This window comes from Mobula birostris, chromosome 27 (genome assembly GCF_030028105.1).
Source record: "Mobula birostris isolate sMobBir1 chromosome 27, sMobBir1.hap1, whole genome shotgun sequence".
NCBI lineage: Eukaryota > Metazoa > Chordata > Chondrichthyes > Myliobatiformes > Myliobatidae > Mobula > Mobula birostris.
The window spans coordinates 25,236,909-25,263,060 of record NC_092396.1 but is presented as its reverse complement, the minus strand read 5'-3'; the positions used below and the strand labels follow the sequence as shown (position 1 = coordinate 25,263,060).

The following is a 26,152-nucleotide window of genomic DNA, read 5'->3' as shown; positions in this document are numbered from 1 at the left end:
CTTTTTCCTCACTATTCTTCAAAATCTACTCCACACTCACATGCAACAGTGTCTCATGTTAACTCATTAACCCTGGAGGTTTCTTCAGTCCGTGCTTGTATAATCAAAACGTTGAATATAATGCACAAAATAAGCTAGAGAGATAACCCTAATGATTATTTCACCTGATGAAAAGTCATCAGCTTGAAACTTTGTTTCTCTTTCCACAATTGCTGCCTGACCTGCTGAGTATTTACAGTATTTTCTACCTGCATTTCAAGTTTATATCATCTATAGATTTTTGCATTTTGAATTTCTTTCATTCCATGCCCGTCTTTCCACAAATACCGAGTCTAATCAAGAGGCTAGGAATAAGAAGATAGTAGAGATGAATATGTAGCCAAGAGCTGCTGTAGGAAGGAGGGCTTTAGATACCCAGATAACCTGATAGACATATATACAATTACGAGAGGCATAGATAAGGTAGGTAGTCAAAGTCTTTTCCTCAGCATGAACATGTCAAATATTAGAGGCCGTAGGTCTAAGGTGAGAGGGAGAAAGTTTAAAGGAGATTAGCGAGGCAAGTTTTTTTTCCACAATAGAAAGTGCCTGAAACGCAGTGTCAGAGGAAGGGGTAGAAGCAGGTATCATAACAATGCTTAAGAGGCATTTTGACAGGCAGAGAATAATTGGACATGGAACTTGTGCGGGCAGGTGGAATTAGTGTATATTAGCATTATGGTCAGCACAGATATGGAGATAAAAAGACCTGTTCCTGCTCTTATGTTCTATGAAGCACCCACTTTTTGTCATAGCTCTGGACAACAGAACTTGAATCAGAACTCAAACAGAAAGACTTCCAAATTCAACAGAATCTTTGTAATTTGGTAGCTACTTGTAGGCCTCAATCAATTAAAAGTTTGTTGCATCCATTTTTCTGCCATAGCCCAACTCATTTTGGTAATTTTGATCTATTTTCATATTAAATTGGTTTTGAAGCAAGGAAGTAGAGGACATCATTGATCAGTTTTAAAGCAAAGAAGCTATAAGGCCTAAGATGTAGGTACAGAAATAGGCCATTCGGTCTACTCCGCCATTTTGTGTTGCTTGATTTATTATCCCTCTCAACCTCATTCTCCTGCCTTCTCCCTGTAACCTTTGACACCCTGACTAATCAAAAACCTATCAACATTTGCTTTACATATACTCAATGACTTGGTTTCCACAACTGTCTTTGGAATTCCGCAGATTCACTACCCTCTGGCTAAAGAAGTTCTTCCTAGCTCTGTTCTAAAAGGACATTCTTCTGTTCTAGGGCTAGCCCTCTAGTTCTAGGATCCCTCACTGTTGGAAGCATCCTCTCCACATTCACTCTATCTAGGTCTTTCAATATTCAGTAGGTTTCGGTGAGATCCCCCCTCATGCTCCTCGTACATTAACCCACTCATTCCCTAATCATTCTCGTGAACCTCCTCTGGACCCTCTCCAACACCAGCACAACTTTTCTTAGATAAGGGGCCCAAAACTGCACAGAATACTCCCAAGTGTGGTCTGACCAATGCCTTATACAGTCTCAGCATTATTTCCTTGCCTTTATGTTCTACTCTCAAAATGAATGCTAACATTACATTTGCCTTCCTTATTACCAACTCAACTTGCAAGTTAACCTTTAGGGAATCCTGCACGATGACTCTCAATTCCCTGTGCACCTCTGTTTTCTGAATTTTCTCCTCCTTTAGAAAATAGTCCTTCTACCAAAGTGCATGACCATCCACTTCCCAACACTGCCACTTCTTTCCCCATTCTTTGAATCTGTCTGTGTCCTTCTACAGATTCCCTGTTTTCTCAGCACTACCTGCACCCCCTCCCCGCCCACATAGCTTTGTATCGTCTGCACACTTGGCTACAAAGCCATCAATTCCATCATCTATATCATTGACATATAATGTGAAAGGAAGCACCCCCAACACTGACTCCTGCAGACCACCACTAATCACCGGCAAGCAAACAAAAAAGGCTCCCATTATTTCCACTCTTTGCTTCCTGCCAATCAGTCTTCTCTCAATGCTAGAATCTTTCTTGTAAAACCATGGGCTCTTATCTTGTGTAGCAGCCTCATGTGCGGCACCTTGTCAATGGACTTCTGAAAGTATACATCAGATAAATCAGCTGCAACTGGATGAGTGGCCAGCAAAGATATTAGCTAAATTTTAAGAAACAATTGGATGCTGCAGTCGTTTCTTTGATTTCATTTTCCTAGGACACAAACCCTATCCTCAACTCAAAGGTACATTATTGTTTCCGGCCATTTTATTAAATTACAAATGTACTTTGATGCAGTAATGTTGTTTTATGGGATTCTGTAGATTTCTACTGCCTTGCTGTGTCTGAGATTTGGAATATGCTAGAACGCCAGATGTTATTGCAACATTTATCAGATCCTAGCATGTCTTCTGCAATAACCAGAATATGCATGTATGGAATTATCCTCTTCCTGATAATTCCTTTTCTTATCTTTATTCCCTAACAGACCAGAATGTTAGTCTAATGCCTATCTATACTGATCAACTGAATCTGTGCAAATAGCTTGATTCTAATGTGATAGTTCTTGTAAAATCAATAATTAATGCAGTAAATGGAACTTTAGAATTAAAATCCATGTACTCTTTCTACAAATGTTAGATTTACAATTATCTGTTATATTGAGCTCATAGAGAAGCTGCCAGAAAGGAAGAGGGACTGACAACGGGTAATGCATTGTGTTGACAATAAACTGGACTGGTCAAAGAACACTGAGGCTGTCTACAAGAAGGGTCAGAGCCACCTCTATTTCCTGAGGAGACTGAGGTCCTTTAACATCTGCTGGACAATGCTGAGGATGTTCTACGAGTCTGTGGTGGCCAGTACTATCATGTTTGCTGTTGTGTGCTGGGGCAGCAGGCTGAGGGTGGCAGACACCAACAGAATCAACAAACTTTTTCGAAAGGCCAGTGATATTGTGGGGATGGAACTGGACTCTCTCACGGCGGTGTCGGAAAAGAAGATGCTGTCTAAGTTGCATGCCATCTTGGTCAATGTCTCCCATCCACTACATAATGTACTGGGTGGGCACAGGAGTACATTCAGCCAGAGACTCATTCCTCCAAGATGCAGCACAGAGTGTCATAGGAAGTCATTCGTGCCTGTGGCCATCAAACTTTACAACTCCTCCCTTGGAGGGTCAGACACCCTGTGCCGATAGGCTGGTCCTGGACTTATTTCATAATTTACTGGCATAATTTACATATTACTATTTAACTATTTATGGTTCTATTACTATTTATTATTTATGGTGCAACTGTAATGAAAACCAATTTCCCCCTGGGATCAATAAAGTATGACTATGACTACCACAATTTCTTGAATTGAAATTATAATGTTTCATGCATGTTAATAAATTGCATATCGCCTTGTAACAGAATAATTGAAATTAAAAACTCATTATGTGAATATAAATTCTGTCAATGCATGGCATAGAATGTTCATGGCATCTTCTCTACATTCCACCTTCATCCTCTACTTTCACCTTGTGGTGTCTTCCTGATACTAACATTTTCTGGGCACAGTCATCTCAGCCACTTATCCAAATAATCATGCAAGTCTGCACAATGGCCCTCCATATCTCACCAGGAATTTGATATCCCAGCTGATTCCCAAGCTACTTCTAGTCAACATTCATGTTCTTGCATTCTCCAGCGAGGACCATTGGATTGTAATCAGAAATAGGACCTGAGTTGGAACGGTTCTTTACCTGAAATCGGCTACTGTACCTTATTTGGAATCTGAATCCTAGCCCAAAATGTCATTGCATTCTATTTGCCCAACACAGATGCTCCTTATTTTAGCACAAAGGTTCTAATCAATAAATTATTCAGAAATAATAATAACAGAGTAGGTTCTAAATGAGGAAGATCAACCTGAAAACGTAGCGTCAGTAGTTTTGCCAGACGGCTACTGAAATTTGGTACTCCTGTGGTTTTACAAGTTTCCTCTACTTGTTTTTCAGTCTATGTTGATCACTCTTCCCATATGTCTGTGTGGCTCTTGAGCATCTCAGCTGTTCATTTTTGATTGTTTGCATTGATTAACACTATAGACCCACGAAGTTGACTTAAATAAAGAGAGGAAACTACGGGAACAAGCAGAACAGGACCTGGATGAAGCAACACGCCGGTTACAGATGGCACACGAGGAGATACGTCGACTAACGGATGAATTGGACATGGAGAAGAAAGTACACTGCAGCACTGGTGAGTGTGGGTTAAAACAAACTGACCTCAAATCACACACAAAATGCTGGAGGAACTCAGCAAGTTAGGCAGTATCTTTGAAGGGGAATAAAGAGTCGATGTTTCAGGCCGATACCATTCATCAAAACAGAACGATTGATCAGGCAGAATCTCTTGTGTTATGTCTTCAAATCTTTCTGCTCCATCAACATCCACAGCGCATGGGAAAATTGTCAAACAAATTATCAGATAAACTAAAAATTGCTGCTATACAAAGCTTTTCTAATGAAATGTCATGTTACAGTGTTTCCACAGTAATCACACCAATGGGTACAGTTTTCTCTGTTTGGCAACTTTGGGCATACTTGGACTGGCTCACTGTTCAAAGTCTGCACTCACAGTCCTCACACAACCTTATTTATATGGTCCAGATGTGAAGGATCTCATTTGCTGTCAAGCCAACCTGCCGTATCTGGATAGTAAATCTGCCTCTAACATGGGACTGCTGAGATCCCACTCTTGAATATCTGAGACTGGTTTAACCAAAATTAAAACAGTGGGCAAAACATTGATTCAAATTTGTGAAGCATTTTAATGGTTCTTAAATGGCTTTGGTTTTGAGACATTTAAAAGCTATTAAATTTGTTGAAAATTGATCTTAAAAATAAAAACATTAATTAAATCACTTAAGTGTTTACGGGTTTAATTATTTATCAGGTAAAGTGATCTGGAAAGATATAACATTCCTTGTCCCCCTCCCCCACCACTAATCAGTAGGCCTAGAGCTCCCAATGAATTCAGCTGGGTCTCGGATCCTGCACTTGATCCAAACTGTCATGAGCTCTGAGTGATGATTTGTCCCAGCAAGACAGGGACTCCAGCTTCCGACTCATATACAGAACAATAATGGAGTGTAGTGAAGTACAACTAGTGTGTGCTAAACAAACAAACAAAAAACAGTCAAGCAGTGCCGAAATATACATCTGGGGACTCTGTTTGAAAACCAAAGATTCCCGTCAGAACGTGCTTCCTTTAATTCAGTAGTAAGCTGTTTGGAAATTACCCACAGTTCAGGTAACTGAGGCTGATTTGTTTTTAAAGAATTCAGACTGCATTCTCATGTTGAATGAGTTAGTATATCAAAATAACGGATTCTGTCAGGCAAACATCTCATTACCGCTAAAAGTGTGAATGCTTGACACATAGCTATGGGGTAGAAGTGGAGTGACATTCTGCTGATCAACTTGGCTCTGAAATCCTTTGTATGTCATATCTAGCTTCATTTATGAAGTATTCCATTACACTGCTGATTTGTGCCTTAAGATAGTGAAAAGCTTATAGACTATCAGGAGAAAAGCCACTCATCACACAATCCCCTGTATCGGACCAGTTCTTGGATCCACTGTTTATGCGGCTGGTTCAATTGAGTATTTAGTTCATGGAGATGCCCATGAAATTGATGAGAATTTGGCAATGGTGATGCCATTGAAAGTCAAGGATAGATAATTAAACTTCTTTTAATTAGAAATGGTCATGGCCTGGTACTTATTTGCCTAAAATTTATAAGGGACTTGTTACATACAGTTTCAGTCTTCTTCATTGTCTGAGGAACTGCAGATAGAATTCAACTATGGGCAATTATAAGCAAACACTCCTTCTGACCTTAGGATGAAAGACGATCAACTACTGAAGATGATTGGACCCTAGGACATTGCCTTGGCATCCTAGGGCTGAGATAAAATACTTCCAGTGGCAACAACTCCCTTTTTGTGTGTGTGACATGACACCAGCCATTGGAATCTTTGCCCCTTGCTGTCCATTGACTACTGTTTTAGCAGGCCCTTTGATCACACACTCCCACAAGTAATGCCTTTATTTCAAGAGTAGTCAATCTGACCTCATTTTGGAACTTATTTCTTTAGTGAACAGTCTTGATGAAAACCCAGCAGGTTATCAGTACTATGTGCAGCTTGGTAACTCCGCTGACAACACTTTTCATAATTTTGCTGATAAATAGGAGGTAATTAACCATGTTACTTTTGACATTCTTTTGTATACTGGGTGATGAGGAGCATACAAGATGAGTGGTGTCACTACAACAACCTTGCACTCAACGTCCAGGAGATTGATTATGGACTTCAGGAAGGGGAAATCAGGAAAGCACACAACAGTCCTCGTTGAGGGGTCAGTAGTGAAAAGGGCATCAACATTTCAGGGGGTCTATCCTGGGCCCAACATATTGATGCAATCACAAAAAAGCATGCCAGTAGCTATATGTCATTAAAAATTGGAGAAGATTTGTTATGTCGCCAAAGGCTCTGGTAAATTTCTGCAAATGTCCAGAGGGGAGTATTCTGCCTGGAATGGAGGCTCCAATGCATATGATCAAGAAGAAAAAACTGCAGAGAGTTGTAGCCAACTTTGTCATGGACACTAGCCTCCTCACCATCGAGGACATTTTCAGAAGGTGTTGCCTCAAGAAGGTGGCATCCATCATTAGGGACCCTCACCACCCAGGACATGCTGTCTTCTCATAACTACCAGCAGGGAGGAGATACAAGTGCCTCATCAATGATATAAATGACCACAACATAATGCCCCTGCTTCTAAACTTGATACTCTACTGCTGAAGACCAGCATGCTAACACCTTCTTCACTACCCTGTGAATTGTGTACTTGTACTCTCAGCTCTCTTTTCCATAACACTCATCAATGCCCTGTCATTCACTATAGGAGTCTTACCCTGGTTTAACTGTCCAAAATGCATCACCCCACACTTACCTAAGTTAAAATCTATTTGCCATTCCTCAGCTCAGCTGCCAGACTGATCAAAATGTCTTTGCAATTCATTGTAACCTGCTTCACCATCAATAAGACCTCCTAATATGGTATCATCAGCAAACTTACTAATCATGCATGTAGACTTGCATCCAAATAATTTATATAAGTAAAAGAGCTCTTTGCACTGACCCCTGGGGAATCCCACATGTCATGGTCCTCCAGTGGGAGAATCAACCTTCTCCCATTACCCTCTACTTCCTACCATCCTGCCAATTTTGAATCCCATGCAATCTAACATTCCATATCAGCTTGCCATGTGTGACCTTGTCAATGACTTTACTCAAGTCCATATAGATAATATCCACTGCCCTACCTTCATCTATCACCTTAATTGTTTCTTCGAAAAAATCCAAAAGATTCATCAGACATGCCCTCCCATGCACAAAACCATGCTGAACGGACCTTGATGAGCAAATGTGATGGTGGATCTTGTCCCTCAGAATTCCTGCCAGTAGCTTTCCTGACTTTGTGGGCTATAATTTGTTATCCTTACTACCCTTCTTGACCAATGGAACAACATTAACTATCCTTCGGTCTTTTGGAAGTTTACTCGTGGCTAACGATGAAGCAAGTCTCCACAAAGGCCTCCACGATTCTTCCCTGGGCTTCATTGAGTTCCAGGGGTGCACTTGGTCAGGTCCTGGGGATTGGCCCATCTTATTGCGCTTCAAGGCCTCACTCTTCATCATATGCATATGATCCGAAACCTCACTACTCATTACCTTAATTTATTTGGCATCCATGATATTCTCTTTAGTAAACACTGAGGAGAAATAGACATTAAAAATCTCAGCCATCTCCACTCATAGGTGGCCTTGATGGTCATTAAGAGGACTTAGTCTCTCCCTAGTCACACTTTTGCTGAGAATATAACTGAAGAAGTTCTTGGATTATCTTTAACCCAAATCCATTTCCTACTGTCTTTTCCCCCTTCTAATTTCCTTCTTAAGTCTGATTTTAAATCTTTTGTATTCATCAAGGAATTCTTTCATACCCAGCTGCCTGAATGTGATCCTTCTTCTTCCTTACTAGGTCCTCAAAATCTTTTGCCATTCAAGGTTTCCTGAATGTGGTATGTCTACCCTTCACCCTAAAAGGAACATTATGGATCTTGATATGACTTTTAAAAACCTTCCACTTTCCAACTGTTCATTTGCCTTTAAATAAAGTCACCCAGTTGATCCCAGCTAAACCATGCCTAATGCCCTCAAAGTTGGCCCTGCTCTAGTTCAAGACTTTAACCTTCGACCTGTTGTATCTTTTTCCTTAGCTATTTTTAAACTATTAAAATTACAGTCACTGAAATGCCCCCTAACTGCCACTTGTTGCTTGGCTCACCTCATTCCCTGAGAGGAAGCCCAGTTTTGCTTCCTCCTTGTGTAAGTTCCTCTAATATATTTTGTGAGGAAATTATTATTCTCACAGCTATGTGCGATTTCTCAACAAATCTGCTCCTTGTGTTCCCACAATCTTTAATGTAACACAACCAAGGTGACAATTCCCTTCTTATTTCTAAGTTTTACCTAAATGGCCTTTTTAGACAGTCCCTCAAAAACATCTTCTCTAGGAACTGCTGTAATATCCTTCCTTATCAAAGGGGCAACACCACCTCTACTCTTAACTATTCCTCAGTCATGCCTAAGGTTTTCGTATCCTGAAACATTGTATTGCCATGTTTCTATAATAGCCACAATATCCCATTTCCTAGAGGCAATCCACACCCTCAGTTTGACAACCTTACCTGTTAATTTGTATGGTCCTGTAACTTCTGCTATACACAATGCTCCAGGCTTTGCTATCTTGCTAACTTATTATTCAGGAAGCTACAGGTAGAAAATGTCACATCGATATCTGATTTTTAATGCTTTAGAGTGGTAACCTCCTATGTCACTCCACAGTTGCTGTATGCAAAACAAAATTTTATTTTAAACTGAACTTCTTCTGCTTGTCTGCCTTCGCTATGGGAATGGCATTACAAACTAGCATCAATAATTATCATGCTGCAAAAATATTCAGTGGAATTTTATGCTTTAAATGATAGTCTTGAAAGAAAGATATTTAGTTCCATAGTAGCTGAGTGTCTGTAGTTGGGAAGTGTACATAAAACAGTGGATTTCAGTAAAACTTTGATACACAAGCTACTGGTTGTGGATATCATGGATGTAGCTATCCAATACCAGTGGTGTGGTGTTAAGAATTTTGTGGAATTCTACAGATTTATTACATCATAAAACATTGTAAAGAAATTCAAGGCACTCCAATTATCCATGTTATTAAAGTATTTTAGAACCATCAACCTCAACCTTTGTCTATTATGTAAATAGAATTCTTTTATTAATTTGTTTTCAGTGTGCCAAGCTAATTTTAAAAATGCTGTTGTATTTTCTGGTCTTATTCTGACTCAGGAAGAATTGATGGGATGTAGCTCTTTGTGTTCAATGAACTCCACTGTAAAAATGCAAATGGCAATGAGATCAAAAATGATGCTGTAAATGTGTTTTCACTTATATTAAAGTATGATCTCCATAGAGCACTAGCTGACTTCTAGTTAGTGTCAGATTATTTCAGTCAGAAAATGAGAGGGAAAAATTGGCCAGGCTTCTCAAGACCTTTTACTGGAAAATGTGCAGCTATGGTCACTGGCCCTGAACAAGATTAAGGATAGCTCCCACTTCCTCAACTAAGATTTGATTAAGTTTGTACATGCGGAAGCTCCAAGGTGTATGGAAAAACATTATCCAACAAATCACATTATTTTAAGGAGAGAAGGTAAGAAAAAGCATACTTTGGGTTAGAAATAGTCCTAAAATGTGAGACCTACCTCATATTTGTTCATACAAGTGTGTTGAGTACCTGGAGTTCTGTGCCCATACCCAAGTCAGGCTGGTAACAGTGCTTTCAGTATTATTTTATGTGGTAGTAGAGAGCCGGTAGTTCATATGTTAACTCTTCTTTTGAGAAGAGGCCATAATCCATATGTGCCAAAACATTGCTACTCCTCGCTGAACTCAGCTATCCAATACTTAAAAGACACAACCTGAAATGTCACCAGTCTTCAGGAAAAGGAGAAAGAACACATTTACATCATAAAGCATGACATCACTGCTGCATGATGGCCGTGTTAATTTATACACTAAAAGTTTTTCTTAATCTGTAGCTGTTAGGCTGTTGACTTCTCATAGCTACATGGCCAATGATAAATATAAAGCTAATAATGTCCCAGTGATTGGCCCAAAATGTTATCCTTTCCTCTCTGATGAACTGAAATATAAATTTTGGAGCAATATGGAACTCCAAGCTAAATGCTGGATGCCTTAGACATAACAGAAGGGGATTTGTTTTATGGCACCAAAGGACCTGGTTGCTGTACATGAGAAAATGTCTGGAAATAGGAAGAAAACTGCTATAATTGAGTCACTGTTTTCAATAAAAGGTAAAAAGTTGTCTGAAGATGATGTGGATTCGGATAAGTATGGTGTGGATTCGAAAATATTCACTGCAGAAGAGCAGAAAGCGAAAGGGAAAAATAGACGAGCATCTGTAAGCGAGAAGCAATTAGCTGCAAGAAAGAAGCAAATATTTGGGAAAAACAAAGAAGCCTCCACAGAAGAAAAGCAAGTACCTAACACCAGAAAGGAACCACCTGTGGATATAGTTGTGAAGGAAGTGCCTGAGGAAAGGAAAAGACCATCTGCAGAGGAAGTGAATGAGTCTGAGGAAGGGACGACGCAGTCTGAAAGAAAATCAAGTCTCCTTGTTTTTTTCACAGATTTCATGGAACTAGACAAAGCAAAAGAAGAGAACAGTCGACTGGATCAAGAAATTAAGACATTACGCCATCGTGTACAATCGTTGAAAATTGAACGGAAATCTCTCTTAGAAACAGTAAGTTACTTGACCCATTGTGGGCAAACATTTTTTTTCAGTACAAATGATTATTTTAAATTTTATGTATCCAAGACTCTGAGCTGTGATCTAGAAAATTATATTTATAGAATTATATTCTTTAGCCTATTTGAATGGTACACCATCTTCAAGATCAAGTTTGCCAGAAAAAGTCGAAAATTGTTGTAAATGCATTCAAGAATGTCAGTATTCTACATTTGGATAAAGCTTTTTATTGTTAAGAAACAAATTCCTGATCTCAGATCTGCACTGAGGCGTGTCAAAGATAGAGTAAATCAGAAAGTAATGACAGGTAATAATTTTAATGATTTAAAGGAAGAAGTCCTGATGGATATGAGGAATTTCAGTTCTGAGACTGTGTGAAAGAGAGTAAGTTGAGGGAGTAACAGGCCAGTAAATAAAATAAACACAAGAACATCTGCAGATGCTGGAAATCCAAAGCAACACACACAAAATGCTGGAGGAACTCAGCAGGTCAGGCAGCATCTATGGAAAAGAATGGACAGTCAGTGTTTCTGGCTGAGACCCTTAACATAGTTAAAGTAAGTACGCTAAATAAGTAAGAAAAGTGTACTTTTTAATTTGAGAAGTACTGGAAGGTTAAGAAAGGTTACAGGTGAGAAAGGGAATTAAATTTTACAGATAGAAGAGGACAGCAATAGAGTATGTGGAATATCATGTATTAATGACTATTCGGGTGATTTTTGTTCACATAGTTTGGCAGTGAGAAAAGGTACTGGCTGCTTATAGAACACATCTGATTTTATTTAAATGATAACTAGATGCATTCTTTTAGGATCAAACAAAATATTTTCTTCCTCTATCAGTGATGAAGAAGAAAACCCACCCTTTAACTAAAGATAAAATTTTTCATAAACGAGGAAACCATTTTGCATGTGTTGCTCTGGATTTCTAGCATCTGCATTGTGTTTATAAAAACTATAATTTGTTTTGTATCTTTTCCTATTGCTTATTTTTTATTAAAAAGAAACTTTAGAAGTATAATTTTGGTGGGTTACACATTCAAAATGCTGTTGATGTTTTGGGCTGACACCTTTCATTAGGACTGGAAGAAAGGGGAGGGGTGAAGAAACCAGGATAACAAGGTTGGAGAAAGGGAAAGAGAAGGATTACAAGCTGGTAGATGATAGCTGAAATCAAGTGAGGGGGAAGGTGGGTGGGATGATGACGTAAAAAGGTGGCAGAAGAAAAGGGCTGAAGAAGAAGAAATCTGGTACGAGGACAGTGAGCAAGGAAGAACAGGGAAGAGGTGGGGAACCAGAGGGGGGTAATGGACAAGTGAGAAGAGAAGGGGTGGGAAGGTAACCAGAATGAGAAATGGAAAAAGAGAGAAGGAGGGAGAAATTACCAGAAGTGAGAGAAATCAATATTCATGCCATCAGATTGGAAACTACCCACATGGAACATGAGGTGTTGTTCCTCCAACCTGAGTTTGCCCTCATCACGGCAGTGGAGGGGACAAAGCATAAGTGCTCAACAAAACGGTCCCTTGTCCTGTGCCGGGTCTCATCGATGTAGGGGAGGCCGAGCCAGGAGTAAGAAGTAAAATAGGTGACTGTGACAGACTCACGTGAAGTGTTTGTTTGTTTTTTTAGCGGCATCAACCTAGGAGACCCCAATTATTGAGGAATGAAACCCTCAATGCACATAGTATTGGTGTTTAAGCATGTATCATAACGCATTCTTATGATCATACTGAGGCATGCTTCGTTAGTACAAATACTGTGAATATAGCTATCACAATTGAACTTAAAATTGTTTTTGAATTTAATTGAAATTAAAATAAACCCTGGAATAAAAGTATTTGTATACAACATCTATTAACAATGAAGGTACTCTGAACTTATGTTTTTGGCCTGACACATGACTCTAATTTCACACAAACAGGATTGACACTTTGGAAATGGCCTATTACATTGCCCTATCATATAAAACTGACAAGTACATTGGGTAATAAATGTCATGATGCTGAAAAATTGAGAAATAATTTTAGAAATTCATAAATTCCACACTTAAAATATTTCTCCAAATCAAACCTGTAATATAAGTAAAAATTCTGTCAGAATGCAATATCATACATTCCAAGGGAATCCATAAGATGAGATTTCTGCCTTGACTTTTCTAATGTCATACAATCATGATTTATTTTCAGATGATTATAGCACCTTTTTTTTGTATAGCGACATTGTCCTTCAGAATTGAAAGGTGAACCCTTACAAAAGAAAACTTGAAAACTTCTGTGTTGTGTCATCCTGGCGAGCAGAGGTGCTCTGTGATGTCACTGTGATGTGGTCTCAGAAGAAATAAAGACATATTTCCTGCACAAGTAATGCTAGTCAAATTGGTAGAACGTTTGTGGTTTTATTTGCCAGTTTGACATGACTGTAGTGGAAACGTTCAAAATGATCAGAGCTGGCTGATATAAGGTGCGTAAAGGTATAAAATGATTGACTTATCTCCTGTCCAATGAGGTAGCATAAAAGACAAATTCTAACTTAGGGCTGTTCTTCTAGATAATAGAATTTTTAAAAAAATGTTAACTGTTTTTCATTAAGTTGCCTGATTCTTAATAGGTTCCTGTCCCAGACATCCAGAGTGTTTGGCTAATGAAAAGGGTTGAAAAATTGTGGTTCTTTTGGAATTGATCTCTTAGAGAAATGTAGAATTAAGCTCTTCCTGAGGAAATTGGAAATATTCAGAAATATTGCATGCAAGTTGAATGCTCAAAATTGGTTCTGACTTAATCAACATTACAAGCAACAAAATCCATAACTACTTGCTGAATATATTCTTCATATCCTCTGTCCAAAATCTTGTTTCCCTGGTACTTTCACTGACCACTTATGAGAACAATTTCCTTTTATCTCCATTATCTAAACCACATGCGATCTCGTCCCTTTCTTAGGATTGTGATGGCTTGCTTCCACTCAAGGTAGGTGGGTTCTAAGGTGTCTAAAGAGACCAGTATGGGATCTGCAGACTTTGTTGTAGGTGGAGCAGGAGTCATTTAATATGTTGAATGGGTGGAAGGTGGTGAGTTCCTTTCATGTTTCTGTTGGGCTTTTGTATTCTTTCAACACATAGATTAGAGTTATCAAGGCCATCACAATTGCATAGTGGCCACCGAGTGCTCTTGGGCTAGGGATTATGAGTTGATAAGAATATTACACTTCTGTTAAAGAGGCACGTGGCCAAGTGGTTAAGGCGTTCGTCTGGTGATCTGAAGGTCGCTAGTTCAAACCTCAGCTGTGACAGCATGTTTGTGTCCTTGAGCAAGGCACTTAATCACACATTGCTCTAGTGTCTGTACGAGGAGTGGTGCCCCACACAGACTTCCAAACTGCGCCTTGTAAGGCAAGAAAATGCCCGACGCAGGCCTCTCATGGTCTGAGTCAACATTCCCTCCCTCCCTAAAGAGGCCTTGAAAGCATCCTTGATTCCATTCCTCCATTAATTTCTTGCCATGAGAGAGCTCTGATATCTGGCCTACCCATCTGGCCAATAGATTTAGAGGATTTTACAGAAACAAGTTTCCAGTGCTTTGAGGCTCATGCTGAAATATATAAGTGGGCAGTGATCAGTAGACTTCTGCCCAGTAGGCCAGAAGTTATATGCTATGTTTGTGGTTTTGATTTTCAGGCAGTTTTGTCCCCGACAGCCAAAGATTATGACATAATGAAAATGAATTTCATCATCAATGTCTTCTGGAAATGATTCTAATTCAACAGGATTTCATCACAGGCCTTTTTTTTTGTCACAGGGTACTGTGACAGTGAGACAGAATTTTCAGGGGTTAAGTGAAAGGCCCATTCGTATTGTGCAAGTTGATATGTCTCAGAGCTTGGCCGCCATGCATTTATATCTGTACACTATGGTTCACTAACTGACAGTTGTAGTGTGGGAGGCAACGTTAAGTGAAATGTCCCATAAATTAGCTCTATTCCATCAGAAAGATTGTTGGGCTTCAGACACAGTACTGGGGCAAGAAAGATTAAGAAAACTGTGTGATAACAAAGCAGCTTTGTTATTAGTTTGTACTGAGTTTGCATTTTTTGTGGATTTGTTGGTAAAGAACATGACTTGTATGTTATCATGAAGCAAACATAAGGTGGAGATTCAGTTCTGCAAGCAGCCAGGTTTTAGAAAGCATCAGTTTTTCTAGACCAGTCAAAGGCTGTTGTAAGGCCAAAGAGAGCCAGGTATATAGTGAAGGAGATCCCCTTTGAGTCTAAGTGAATAGAAACTACACTGTTATTTTGGAAGCAGTGGGTCACAGTCATTTTGTTCATCCTCAACTAACACAAACCATAGTGTCATAGTGTCAGTACAGCCCATCGTGTCTGGTGCCGAGCCACTTAAACTGCTCCCATTGACCTGCACTGGGACCATAGCCATCTATACCCCTACCATCCATGTACCTATCCAAAGTTCTCTTAAACTTTGAAATTGAGCTCACATGTACTATTTATGCTGGCAGCTTATTCCACACTCTCACTACCCTCTGAGTGAAGAAGTTTCCCCTCATGTTAGGGTTGCCAGCTGTCCTGTATTAGCCGGGACATCCCGTATATTGGGCTAAATTGGCTTGTCCCATACGGGACCACCCTCATCCTGTATTTCGCCCACTAAGGTAGAGCATTCCTGTGAAATTGTTCATAAGCTGAATTGGCATAAAGTGCAGAAGCAATTACCATTAATTTATATGGGAAAAATTTTTGAGTGTTCCCAGACCCAAAAAATAACCTACCAAATCATACCAATAACACATAAAACCTAAAATAACACTAACATATACTAAAAGCAGGAATGATATGATAAATACACAGCCTATATAAAGTGGAAATAATGTATGTACAGTGTAGCAGAATTGGAAAGATTAAGCCAAAACTGATTTGTAGAAAAAAATCAGCATGTATGCGCACGTTAGGCACGTGCACACAGGTGCCCGCGCAAGGCTTCATGGTCATGGTAGTCTTTTTCAGGGTAAACACAAGTGTCCTGTATTTGACTGCTACTTTTGTCCCTTATTTGGAAGTGAGAAATTTGGCAACCTTACCTCATGTCCTCCTTAAACTTTTCACCTTTCACCCTTAACCCATGACTTCTAACCCACCCAACTTCATTAGAAAAAGCCTTTCCTGGATTTTCCCTATCTACATTCCTCATAATTTTGTATATTAAATCTCCTCTCAATCGTCTATGTTCCAACGAATACAGTCCTAACCCATTAAATCTTTCCTGATAACTCAGGTTCTACAGACCCGGCAACATCCTTGTAAATTTTCTCTGTACTCTTTCAACCCTATTTATATCTTTTTCATAGGTAGGTGACTAATACTACACAAAATACTCCAAATTAAGCCTCACAAATGTCTTACACAATTTCAATATAACATCTCATTTCCTGTACTCAGTACCTTGATTTATGAAGGTCAATGTGCCAAAAGCATTCTTTACAACCCCGTGATGCTACTTTCAGTGAATTATGGACACATATTCCCTGATCCTTTTGTTCCACCACACTTCTCAGTACCCTGCTTATTCACTGTACAGAACCTACCCTGGTTGGTCCTACCAAAGTGCAACACCTCGCACTTCTCCGTGTTAAATTCCATCTGCCATTTTTCAGTCCATTTTTCCAGCTGGTCCAGATCCCACTGTAAGCCATGATAATCTTCCTTGCTGTCCACCACATCCCCAATCTTGCTGTCATCTGCAAATTTGCTGATCCAGTTATCCACAGTATCATCCACATGGTTGATACATCTACATAGCAGACAAACAACAACAAACCCAGCACTGATGCCTACAGCACTCCACGAGTCACAGACCTTCAGTCAGAAAGGCAACCATATGCTGCCACTCTCTGGCTTCTCCCACAAAGTCAATGTCTAATCCAGTTTACTACCTCATCCTGAATGCCTAGCAACTGAAACTTATTGACCAACCTAGTATGTGGAACTTTGTCAAATGCCTTGTTAAGGTCCATGTAGACAACATCCACTGCCTTTCCTTTATTAACTTTCCTGGTAACTTCCTCAAAAAACTCTGTAAGATTGGTTAGACACAGCTTGCCATGTATGAAGCCGTGCTGATTATCCTTAATCAGTCCCTGTCTATCCAAATGCTCATATATCCATCCCTTAGAATACTTTCCAATAATTTTCCTACTATTGATGTCAGGCTCTCCAGCCATAAAATAGACATAGATGTGAAGTCCACCATAATTAGCAGTGTGAGGAGACTTTTGGCTTCTCTACCAAGAAGCACCAGGAATGATTTTAAAGGCAATGTCTGGTAGATCCAGGAGCTAAGTTCAGTGTTACAAAAAGAATGGGTTACACCTACACCTGAGGGGGACTAATATCCTTGCAGTTTGCTAGAGCTGTTGTGGAGGGTTTAAAAAAGGGTCTCCCTTAATTGCTTCCTTCCAATGGCATAATCCCATACACTGCCATTAAAATCACTCTTTGCTCTAGGGAGAACAACTTGGCTTCTCATTCTTAACTAGAAAGCTGAAATACATATAGGATTGTGAACATTAAATGCTAAAAACTACAGCCCTGGCCGCTCAGTTTCAGAAAAAGGGTTATTGTCGTGACATATGTTGTGAATTTTGTTGTTTTGTGACAGCAGTATAGTGAAAGACATAAGCTATAACTATAAGTTACATAAAAAAAGAGAAATAGCAAAGTAGTGTTCATGAACCATTCAGAAATCTGATGACAGAGGGGAAGAAGCTATTGCTAAACCATGAGTGTGAGTCTTCAGGCTCCTGTACATTCTCCTTGGTAGAAGTAATGAGAAGAAGGCATGTTCTGAGTGGTGAAGGCCGTTAATGATGGATGCCACCTTCGTAAGGTGGGGAGGCACCTGCTGCTGATGGAGGTGGCTGAATCTACAACCCTCTGTAGCCCCTTTTGAATCTGTGCATTGGAGCCTCCATAACTGGTGGTAATGCAACCAGTCATAAAAGTTCTGCTTTTCTTTCAAAAAATTGGATGTTCATACTTTAATGTGTTACGTACCCCGTAACTGGGTTGCCAAACCAGCAGAAATGGACCACTTGTTGGAGTCTGGATTACTAGGAACTAATAAAGTTTTATTAAAGAAATAAGTAACACAGTACTCTAATTGTAAGGATATAAATGCAACAGGTTAGCAATGATAATACACGCATGTACACAGAATTAGGGTAATAGGAATCAAACCAAGCTCTATCGCAGTCTAGGGGTAAAATGATCAGTCTTGTAACGCAGAGTTCAGTTCAGCTTAGTACAGTTTGCAGTAATCGCTGTTGTGCCATTGGAGAGAGAGAGAGAGAGGCGGGGGATGCAGTTTGTTTCCAGCAGACCTTTGATGTCTTCGCAGTTGGTTTCAGGCGGACCCTTTTATGTCTTCTATCCCGCTGTGGTCACCGACTATGACCCCTCCGTTCCGGATACGACTGTTCTTCCACGGTGAACCCGGCACCCAAGCAAGGGCAGACACACACGCCAGGTTCCCACCGATCGTACCTTTACACCCTGTGAGTCTATGATCGGTTCCCGCGAACCGGACCTCCAAACTCCTACCAACTTGTGGGGGCACACCGCTCTTCCAGGGTCTTGTTATCTCATGATCTCGTGGTGTGTTCCGTGGCTAGCGAACCTGCTCTTTTTATCCCCCTGCTGGGGTATCGCCTGTCCATCAAACTTCAAACAGTTCAGGTTCAAAGCAACTGGTCTGTCAATATTCTGAATTGTGTTTCTTTTCCGTTAATCTATCTCGCCTCCCTCATTAGCATTTTGAACATTTCTCCATTGTCTCTCTTTATCTCTCTCATTAGCATCAATCGCCCGATAACTTGGCTTGGCGTCACAAATGTCAGAGAGCAAACATTTTCCACTCCACTATGTAAGGAAACTAGACACATTTCATCTCCATTCACCCTCAAAATTCCATTCATTGGAATATTTCAACTTTGTCTGGGAATTTCAAAGGTTTATGTACTACAGTTATCTCTCTTTAACAATATTAAAACTTGAGAGGGAGGCTAAGGCAGGGAAATAATGCAAAGAATCCTAAATCCCATCATGACTATAACAACTGATTAAAAGAACACTTTAGATTGCATTTTGTATCAACGAGATACCTGCCCTTCTGGTTCTGAGTATTTCGCACTTGATGAGGAATCTAGTCCTCCTTAGCAGTAGAGGTAAAGGTAATCATTTTGAGAAGTGCTATTGAAGTAGCCTGGATGAGTAACCATAGAATATTTTGTAGCTGGTGTTGGATCTTTGTTTATTTTCTATTCCTTAGTGTTCTTCTGGAATCGGGAATGACGAGCTGTCTTAATTCTAATGATCATTTATTTTAGAGTTCAAACAAACATACAAATACTAAGCAGCCTACATAAAGAACTGAGAAATAATGCTAAGAGGTAAATAAACAGCAAAGAATGCAAAGACAAAAAGAATAAAGACGGCGCCTCTGAAAAATCCATCGTTTTTATTGTTGAGATAAGGCAAATTCCTTAGATAGATTTAAGATGAGAAAATCTGCAGATTTTGGAAATCCAAGCGACACAAGCAAAATGCTGGAGGAACTCAGCAGACCAGGCAGCATCTATAGAAAAGAGTAAATATTCAACTGGGCCAAGACCCCTCATCAGGACTGGAAAAAAGGACTTTTGATGAGAACCCAGGAACACTCTATTTTTGTTCTCATTTCGCACAGCGTATTTAATTTTTTTATATGTATTTCTTATTGTAATTTACAGGTTTTTCTATTATTATGTACTGCAATGCAAAACAACAGATTTCAGGACCACACACACGAAATGCTAGAAGAACTCAGCAGTTCAGCATCCATGGAAATGTACAAACGATTGACATATCGGACTGAGACCCTTTTTCACGACTGGAAAGGAAGGGGGAAGATGCCAGAATAAAAAGATGGTGTGAGAGAAAGCTAAAAGGTGATAGGTAAAGCCAGGTGAGCAGGAAACATAAAGGGCTGGAGAGGAACAAATCCAATAGCAGAGGAGAAAGGGAAGGAAGATGGGCACCAAGGATAAGTGATAAAGAGGTGAAAAGATGCCAGTTGGAATATAAGGTGTTGCTCTTCCACCCTGAGGGGGGCCTCATCCTAGTGCAGGAGGAGACTATGGACCAACATGTAATGGGAATGGGAATCAGAGTTTAAATGTTTGGCCACCGGGAAGTTCTGCTTTTGGCAGATGGAGCGGAGGTGCTTGACGAACGAGTTCCCAATTTACGTCAGGTCTTACCGGTAGAGGAGTCTGCATTGGAAGCACTGGACACAATAGACGAAGCCAGCAGATTCGCAGGTGAGGTGTTGCCTCACCTGGAAGAACTGTTTGGGGTTCTGAATGGAGGTGAATGGGCAGGTGTGGCACTTGGGCTGCTTGCAGGGATAAGTGCTGGGAGGGAGAGTAGTGGGGAGGGAAGAATGAACAAAGGAATCACAGATCCCTGCATGGAGGGGGCGGTGGAGGTAAAAATGTGTTTGGTGGTAGGATCCCTTTGGAGATGGCGGAAGTTGCAGAGAGTGATGTGTTGGATGCAGAGGCTCAAGGGGTGCTAGGTAAGGACAGGAGGAATTCTGTCCCCGTTAAGGCAGCGGGAAGATGGGATGACACAAACATTCATAAAATGGAGGAGATGCGGGTGAGGACAACATCAATCATGGAAGAATGGAAACCTCACTCTTTGAAGGAGGATATCTCTAATGTCCTGGAAAGGAAAGCCTCATTCTGGGAACAGATGTGGCAGAGCCGAAGCAACTGGGAAAAAAGGTATAGCATTTTTACAGGAGTTGGGTGGGAAGAGGTATAATTAAGATAGCTGTAGGAATCGGTAGGTTTATAAAAAAAAGTTGGTCAACAGTTTGTCTGCAGGGATAAGACAGAGAGACCAAGAAAAGGGGAGAGAGGTGTCAGAAATAGACCATGTGAATTTAAGGGCTGGTTGGAAGACCTCTTGTGCCAAGATGAGGCCACCCTCAGGGTGGGGAAGCAACACCTCATACTCTGTCTGGGTGGCCATGAACCTGGTTGCATAACATTGATTTCTCCTTATGGTAATAAAAAAGTCATTAAAAAAGTCTCATCCACTCCCTTCTTCTTCTATTCCCCATTCTGGCCATTTACCTCTCCTCACCAGCCTATCACCTCCTCCGGTGCCTTTTCTTTCTCCTGTGGTCTAGTCTCCTCTCCTATCAGATTCCTCCTGCTCCAGCCCTTTGCTTTTCCTCCCCACCTGGCTTCACCTATCACTTTCCCCTACTCCCACCTTTTTATTCTGACATCTTCCCCCTTCCTTTCCCGTGCTGAAGAAGGGTCTCGACCCAAAATGTCGATCGTTTGCTCAGTTCCATGGATGCTGCCTGACTACTGAGTTCCTCCAGTATTTTGTGTGTGTGGCTTAGGATTTCCAGCATCTGCAGAATTTCTTGTGTTTAAAATTTCATGACATATGCCAGTGATATTAAACCTGATTCTGATACATTCTGTCTCATTGTCTGACTCACACTGACTCACCCTCTGCCTCAATTTTTCACACTCATTCACAACATTCCCTCTCACATTCATACTCACCCATGTTCTTTCTCTCAATGTTTCAACATCTAATACACTTTCTCAGATACTCATTCAAAGTCTTTCTGTCATACACATGATCTCTCAATTGCTTTTTATTTTAGCCTCTATCTCATTCACACACATGGATATATATTCTCACTTTTTCTTTCATTCCTTTTCTTCTGTTGCACCATGGTCCTGGAAAACGTTGTCTCATTTTTACTATGTTCTGGACCAGCAGTTATGGTTGAAATGACAATAAAAAGTGACTTGCCTTGACTTACCTTCCCTCTTCAGTTCATATTGTCTCTATACTAAATGCTTGTGCGTATATTTCATGTTTCTGAACAGGTAGGAAGCCTTCAAAAGTTCCAACCATCACAGACTGGACAAGGCAGTGATCCTCACCACATGGAGCACATCGAACCACCTTCCAAATCTGCAGACTTCGAGGCAGTTGTAAGTTGCCAATAAAATGGATCAATGGTATACAAATTAAAATCAATTTAACTTAACATTTGGGTCAATTTTTTGTTAAATCACTCTCTGAAAGCAGTCCATTGAGTGAATGACCTGCACAATTGTGACACAATTCCCCTTATTCTGCTTCTCTTGGAGTGCTACAGGTACACTAGGACCTTGTCTTGAGACATCAGTCATAGGTTCCATTATTCCTGAGGTAATGAAGTTTTAATGTTGCACCACCAAACAGGAAAAAGTTATCTGGAAGTCATCAGGCTGTCATCCAATGGCAGCCAGCACTGAACTGCCCATTACTAGCTACTTCCTTGATCTGTAGAGATGCCTATTGACTGTAAATATATACTTGAGAGCCTGCTGCAGAGCCCATCATGAATTGTATTATGTAATTTTTAGGTGGAAGCAGCAAAGTTCATCTCCAGGAATCAACGAATGAAATAGACATCTTTTTTTTCCCCCACTGTTTAAAGTTCAAATTTATTATCAAAATATGTACATCACATACAAAATCAATTATTCTTTTATTATTCCTCACTCTTCCCTAGTGGGATCCAGGTCAAAAACTGGATATCCAAGAACAGCCTTTAATAGAAAGTCATTCACCATCTGTTTGTAAGAAAAAAAAATCTTATGAATCTTCAGTTTTACTTGTTAGGGTAAGTGGTAAAGTAAACCTGCTTTCTTATTTGTTTAGTACATATAAAGTTCAAAGTAAAATTTATTATCAGAGTACGTACATGTCACCATGTACAGCCCTGAGATTCTTTTTCCTGTGGGCATACTTAGCAAATCTATAAAACAGTAACTGTAAACTGGTTCAATGAACAACAAACTGTGAAATACAAATATAAATAAATAGCAATAAACAAATATTATGAAATAACAAGATAAAGAGTCCTTAAAGTGAGACCATCGGTTGTGGGAACACCAGAGATAGAATGAGTGTAGTTATCCTCTTTTGCTCAAGAGCCTGATTGTTGAGGAGTAGCAGCTGTTCTTGAACCTGGTGGTGCGAGCCCTGAGGCACCTGTACCTTCTACCTGATGGAGATAGCGAGAAAAGAGCATAACGGTGTGGTGAGGATCTTTGACGACGGATGCTGCTTTTCTATAGCAATGTGGCACATAGATGTGCTCAACGTTTGGGAGGGCTTTACCCGTAATGTACTGGGCCGAACCCACTACCTCTTGTAGGATTTTCTGCTCAAAGGCATTGGTGTTCCCATATCAGGCCATAATGCAGTCAGTTGGCACACTTTCCACCACACATCTACAGTATGCCTAGTCTTGTATAGTAGTGAGCTGTACATATCAAGTTGCTAAATTTGGTCTCAGTGGCCTTAAGTTACATTATCTAAATGTGCCATTACAGAATGGCGCCATGGGTGGGACGTGTCCTTCAAGGAGATGACTGAAATAGAAGTATTTATAAGAAAGGTTATGAAAAGTAGTTACTTTTATCTGGAAAATGAATGAGCACTTGGTGTAGATTAATATGTGTTAATGTTCATTTGTATTGGTGATTATGTAACAATGATGTAATCTGTTAGGACTGACAGTAACAAAGGTACTTCTTTCTTTGGTTTAATATTCTTCTTCAGTTCACTTTGTATTTATGGTAGAAGCTTGCATCTTATTTTCATTTCTGTTTAGTTTGAAAGCCACAAAATATTCAACCATTACGCTCTGAAGAAGTGATTAGTTCCTCCCATCTGCGACCAGAGACATCCCTTATTAGATTAGATTAGATTCAACTTTATTGTCACTCTGCCAAGTACAGATACAAAGCCAATGAAATGCAATTAGCATCTGACCAGAAGTGCAAAAGAATAGTATCATTTACAAAATAACTGTGAATTAAAAAGTAAGTGCTACACCATGCAAATATAAAAGTACTGAGACAGTCCAATATGGGTGCAATACTGCTTAGCGCTGTGATGTGAGGTTCAGCAGGGTCACAGCCTCAGGGAAGAAGCTCTTCCTGTGCCTGCTGGTGCGGGAGCGGAGGCTCCTGTAGCGCCTACCAGATGGGAGAAGAGTAAAAAGTCCATGGTTAGGGTGAGATACATCCTTGATAATGCTTTTCCCCCTGCCCAGGCAGCGTTTATGGTAGATGTTCTCAATGGTGGGCAATTGGGTGCCGATAATCCACTGGGCAGTTTTCACCACACGCTGGAGTGCTTTGCGGTCCGATATGGGACAATTGCCATACCACACTGAGATGCAGTTGGTGAGTATGCTCTCAATGGTACAGCGGTAAAAGTCCATCAGTATCCTGGTTCAGAGGTGAGCTTTCTTGATGCTCCGCAGGAAATAAAGGCGCTGTTGCGCCTTTTCAATCAGGATGGAGGAGTTCAGGGACCCAGGGAGATCATTGGAAACATGGATACCAAGGAATCTGAAGCTTGATACACGCTCCAGTACAGTTCCGTTGATGTAGATGGGGATGTGAGTGTGACTCCTAGCATGCCTGAAGTCCACAATAATCTGCTTGGTCTTCTGGGTGTTAAGGGCCAGGTTGTTGTCGGCACACCACGCGGCCAGGTGCTGGACCTCATCCCTGTAGGCCATCTCATCATTCCCTCTGATCAGACCAACCACCGTGGTGTCGTCTACGAACTTGATTATGGAGTTAGAACCATGTACAGGAACGCAGGCATAGGTGAAAAGAGAGTACAGAAAAGGGATCAGCACACAGCCTTGAGGCACGCTGGTGTTCAGGGTGACAGTGGAGGAGGATAGGTTTTCTAACTTAACTGATTGGGGTCTGTTAGTCAGAAAGTCCAAGGTCCAATTGCAGAGGGATGAGCTGATAGCAAGCTGGCGAAATTTTAGCGATCAGCTTGGAGGGGATCACAGTATTGAATGCCGAACTAAAGTCAATGAACAGCATTCTGATGTAAGAGTTGGGGCTGTTCAGGTGGGTCAGGGCAGAATGAAGTGCTGTGGAGATGGTGCCTTCTGTAGACCTGTTGGTGCGATAGGCAAATTGATGGGGGTCCAGGGTAGTGGGCAGACAGGATTTCAGATGTGATAGAACCAGTCTCTCAAAGCACTTTGCAATGATGGGGCAACTGGGCGGAAGTCATTTAGGCCCGTGGCAGTGGAATGCTTTGGCACTGGCACGATGGTGGCAATCTTGAAGCTTGTGGGGACAACTGCCTGGGCCAGGGGCAGATTGAAAATGTCCGTGAAGACCCTGGTCAACTGCCCTGCACAGATTCTGAGCACACGGCCAGGTATTCCATCCGGACCAGCTGCCTTCCGTATATTCACCCTGCTCAGGGTGGCACAAATATCGGAGGTGGAAAGTGAGATAGGCAGTTCACCAGGTGGGAGATCCGCTTTGAGGGTGACCTCCTTGTTCCCTCAGTCAAAGCGAGCGTAGTAGTAATTGGGCTCATCAGGGAGAGAAATATACATTTGCAAAATATAGTACCAAAAGACATGCACAGCATAAGGCACATTTAGCATAAGTAAGCTAACAGTAAAATACAGTCACACGAAAAGTCAAAAAACCTGAATCCATTAATGTCGCAGCAATCTGCAGTCAAAAGCAATACAACCTGTCTTCTACTGAGCAATAGTCATAGTCATAGCCATACTTTATTGATCCCGGGGGAAATTGGTTTTCGTTACGGTTGCACCATAAATAATAAATAGTAATAAAACCATAAATAGTTAAATAGTAATATGTAAATTATGCCAGAAAATAAATCCAGGACCAGCCTATCGGCTCAGGGTGTCTGACCCTCCAAGGGAGGAGTTGTAAAGTTTGATGGCCACAGGCAGGAATGACTTCCTATGACGCTGTGTCGCATCTCGGTGGAATGAGATTGGGGGGCAGCACTGACTCCAGCATGGATGCTGTTCCACACCACCTCCTGCACTCCTGTGAAATGCCCAACTCAGATGCTCCCCCTTGGTGGCTGTAAACAGGCGACACTGCAGCTTGAGGCCTATTCCCCTCTATGACCAAGGCCACCCAGCTCCTCCACCATCCACCCCTGCGTTTGCCAATAAATCAATGAGCTGGACTCGCAGCATTCTACACCATTAATGTCCTACAGAGTCTT

General features: G+C 40.8%; 1 protein-coding gene across 2 annotated transcripts in view; it reads left to right on the top strand.

The window, feature by feature from the left end:
- LOC140188596 (uncharacterized) overlaps nucleotides 1-26,152 on the top strand; it is a 124,923-nt gene that overhangs the window by 31,253 nt on the left and 67,518 nt on the right. For both annotated transcript variants that reach the window (XM_072245026.1, XM_072245025.1), the window contains 3 exons: nucleotides 4,115-4,268; nucleotides 10,858-10,973; nucleotides 21,949-22,056. In XM_072245026.1, the coding sequence (XP_072101127.1) occupies nucleotides 4,115-4,268; nucleotides 10,858-10,973; nucleotides 21,949-22,056 (378 nt within the window). The remainder of the gene's footprint in view (nucleotides 1-4,114; nucleotides 4,269-10,857; nucleotides 10,974-21,948; nucleotides 22,057-26,152) is intronic.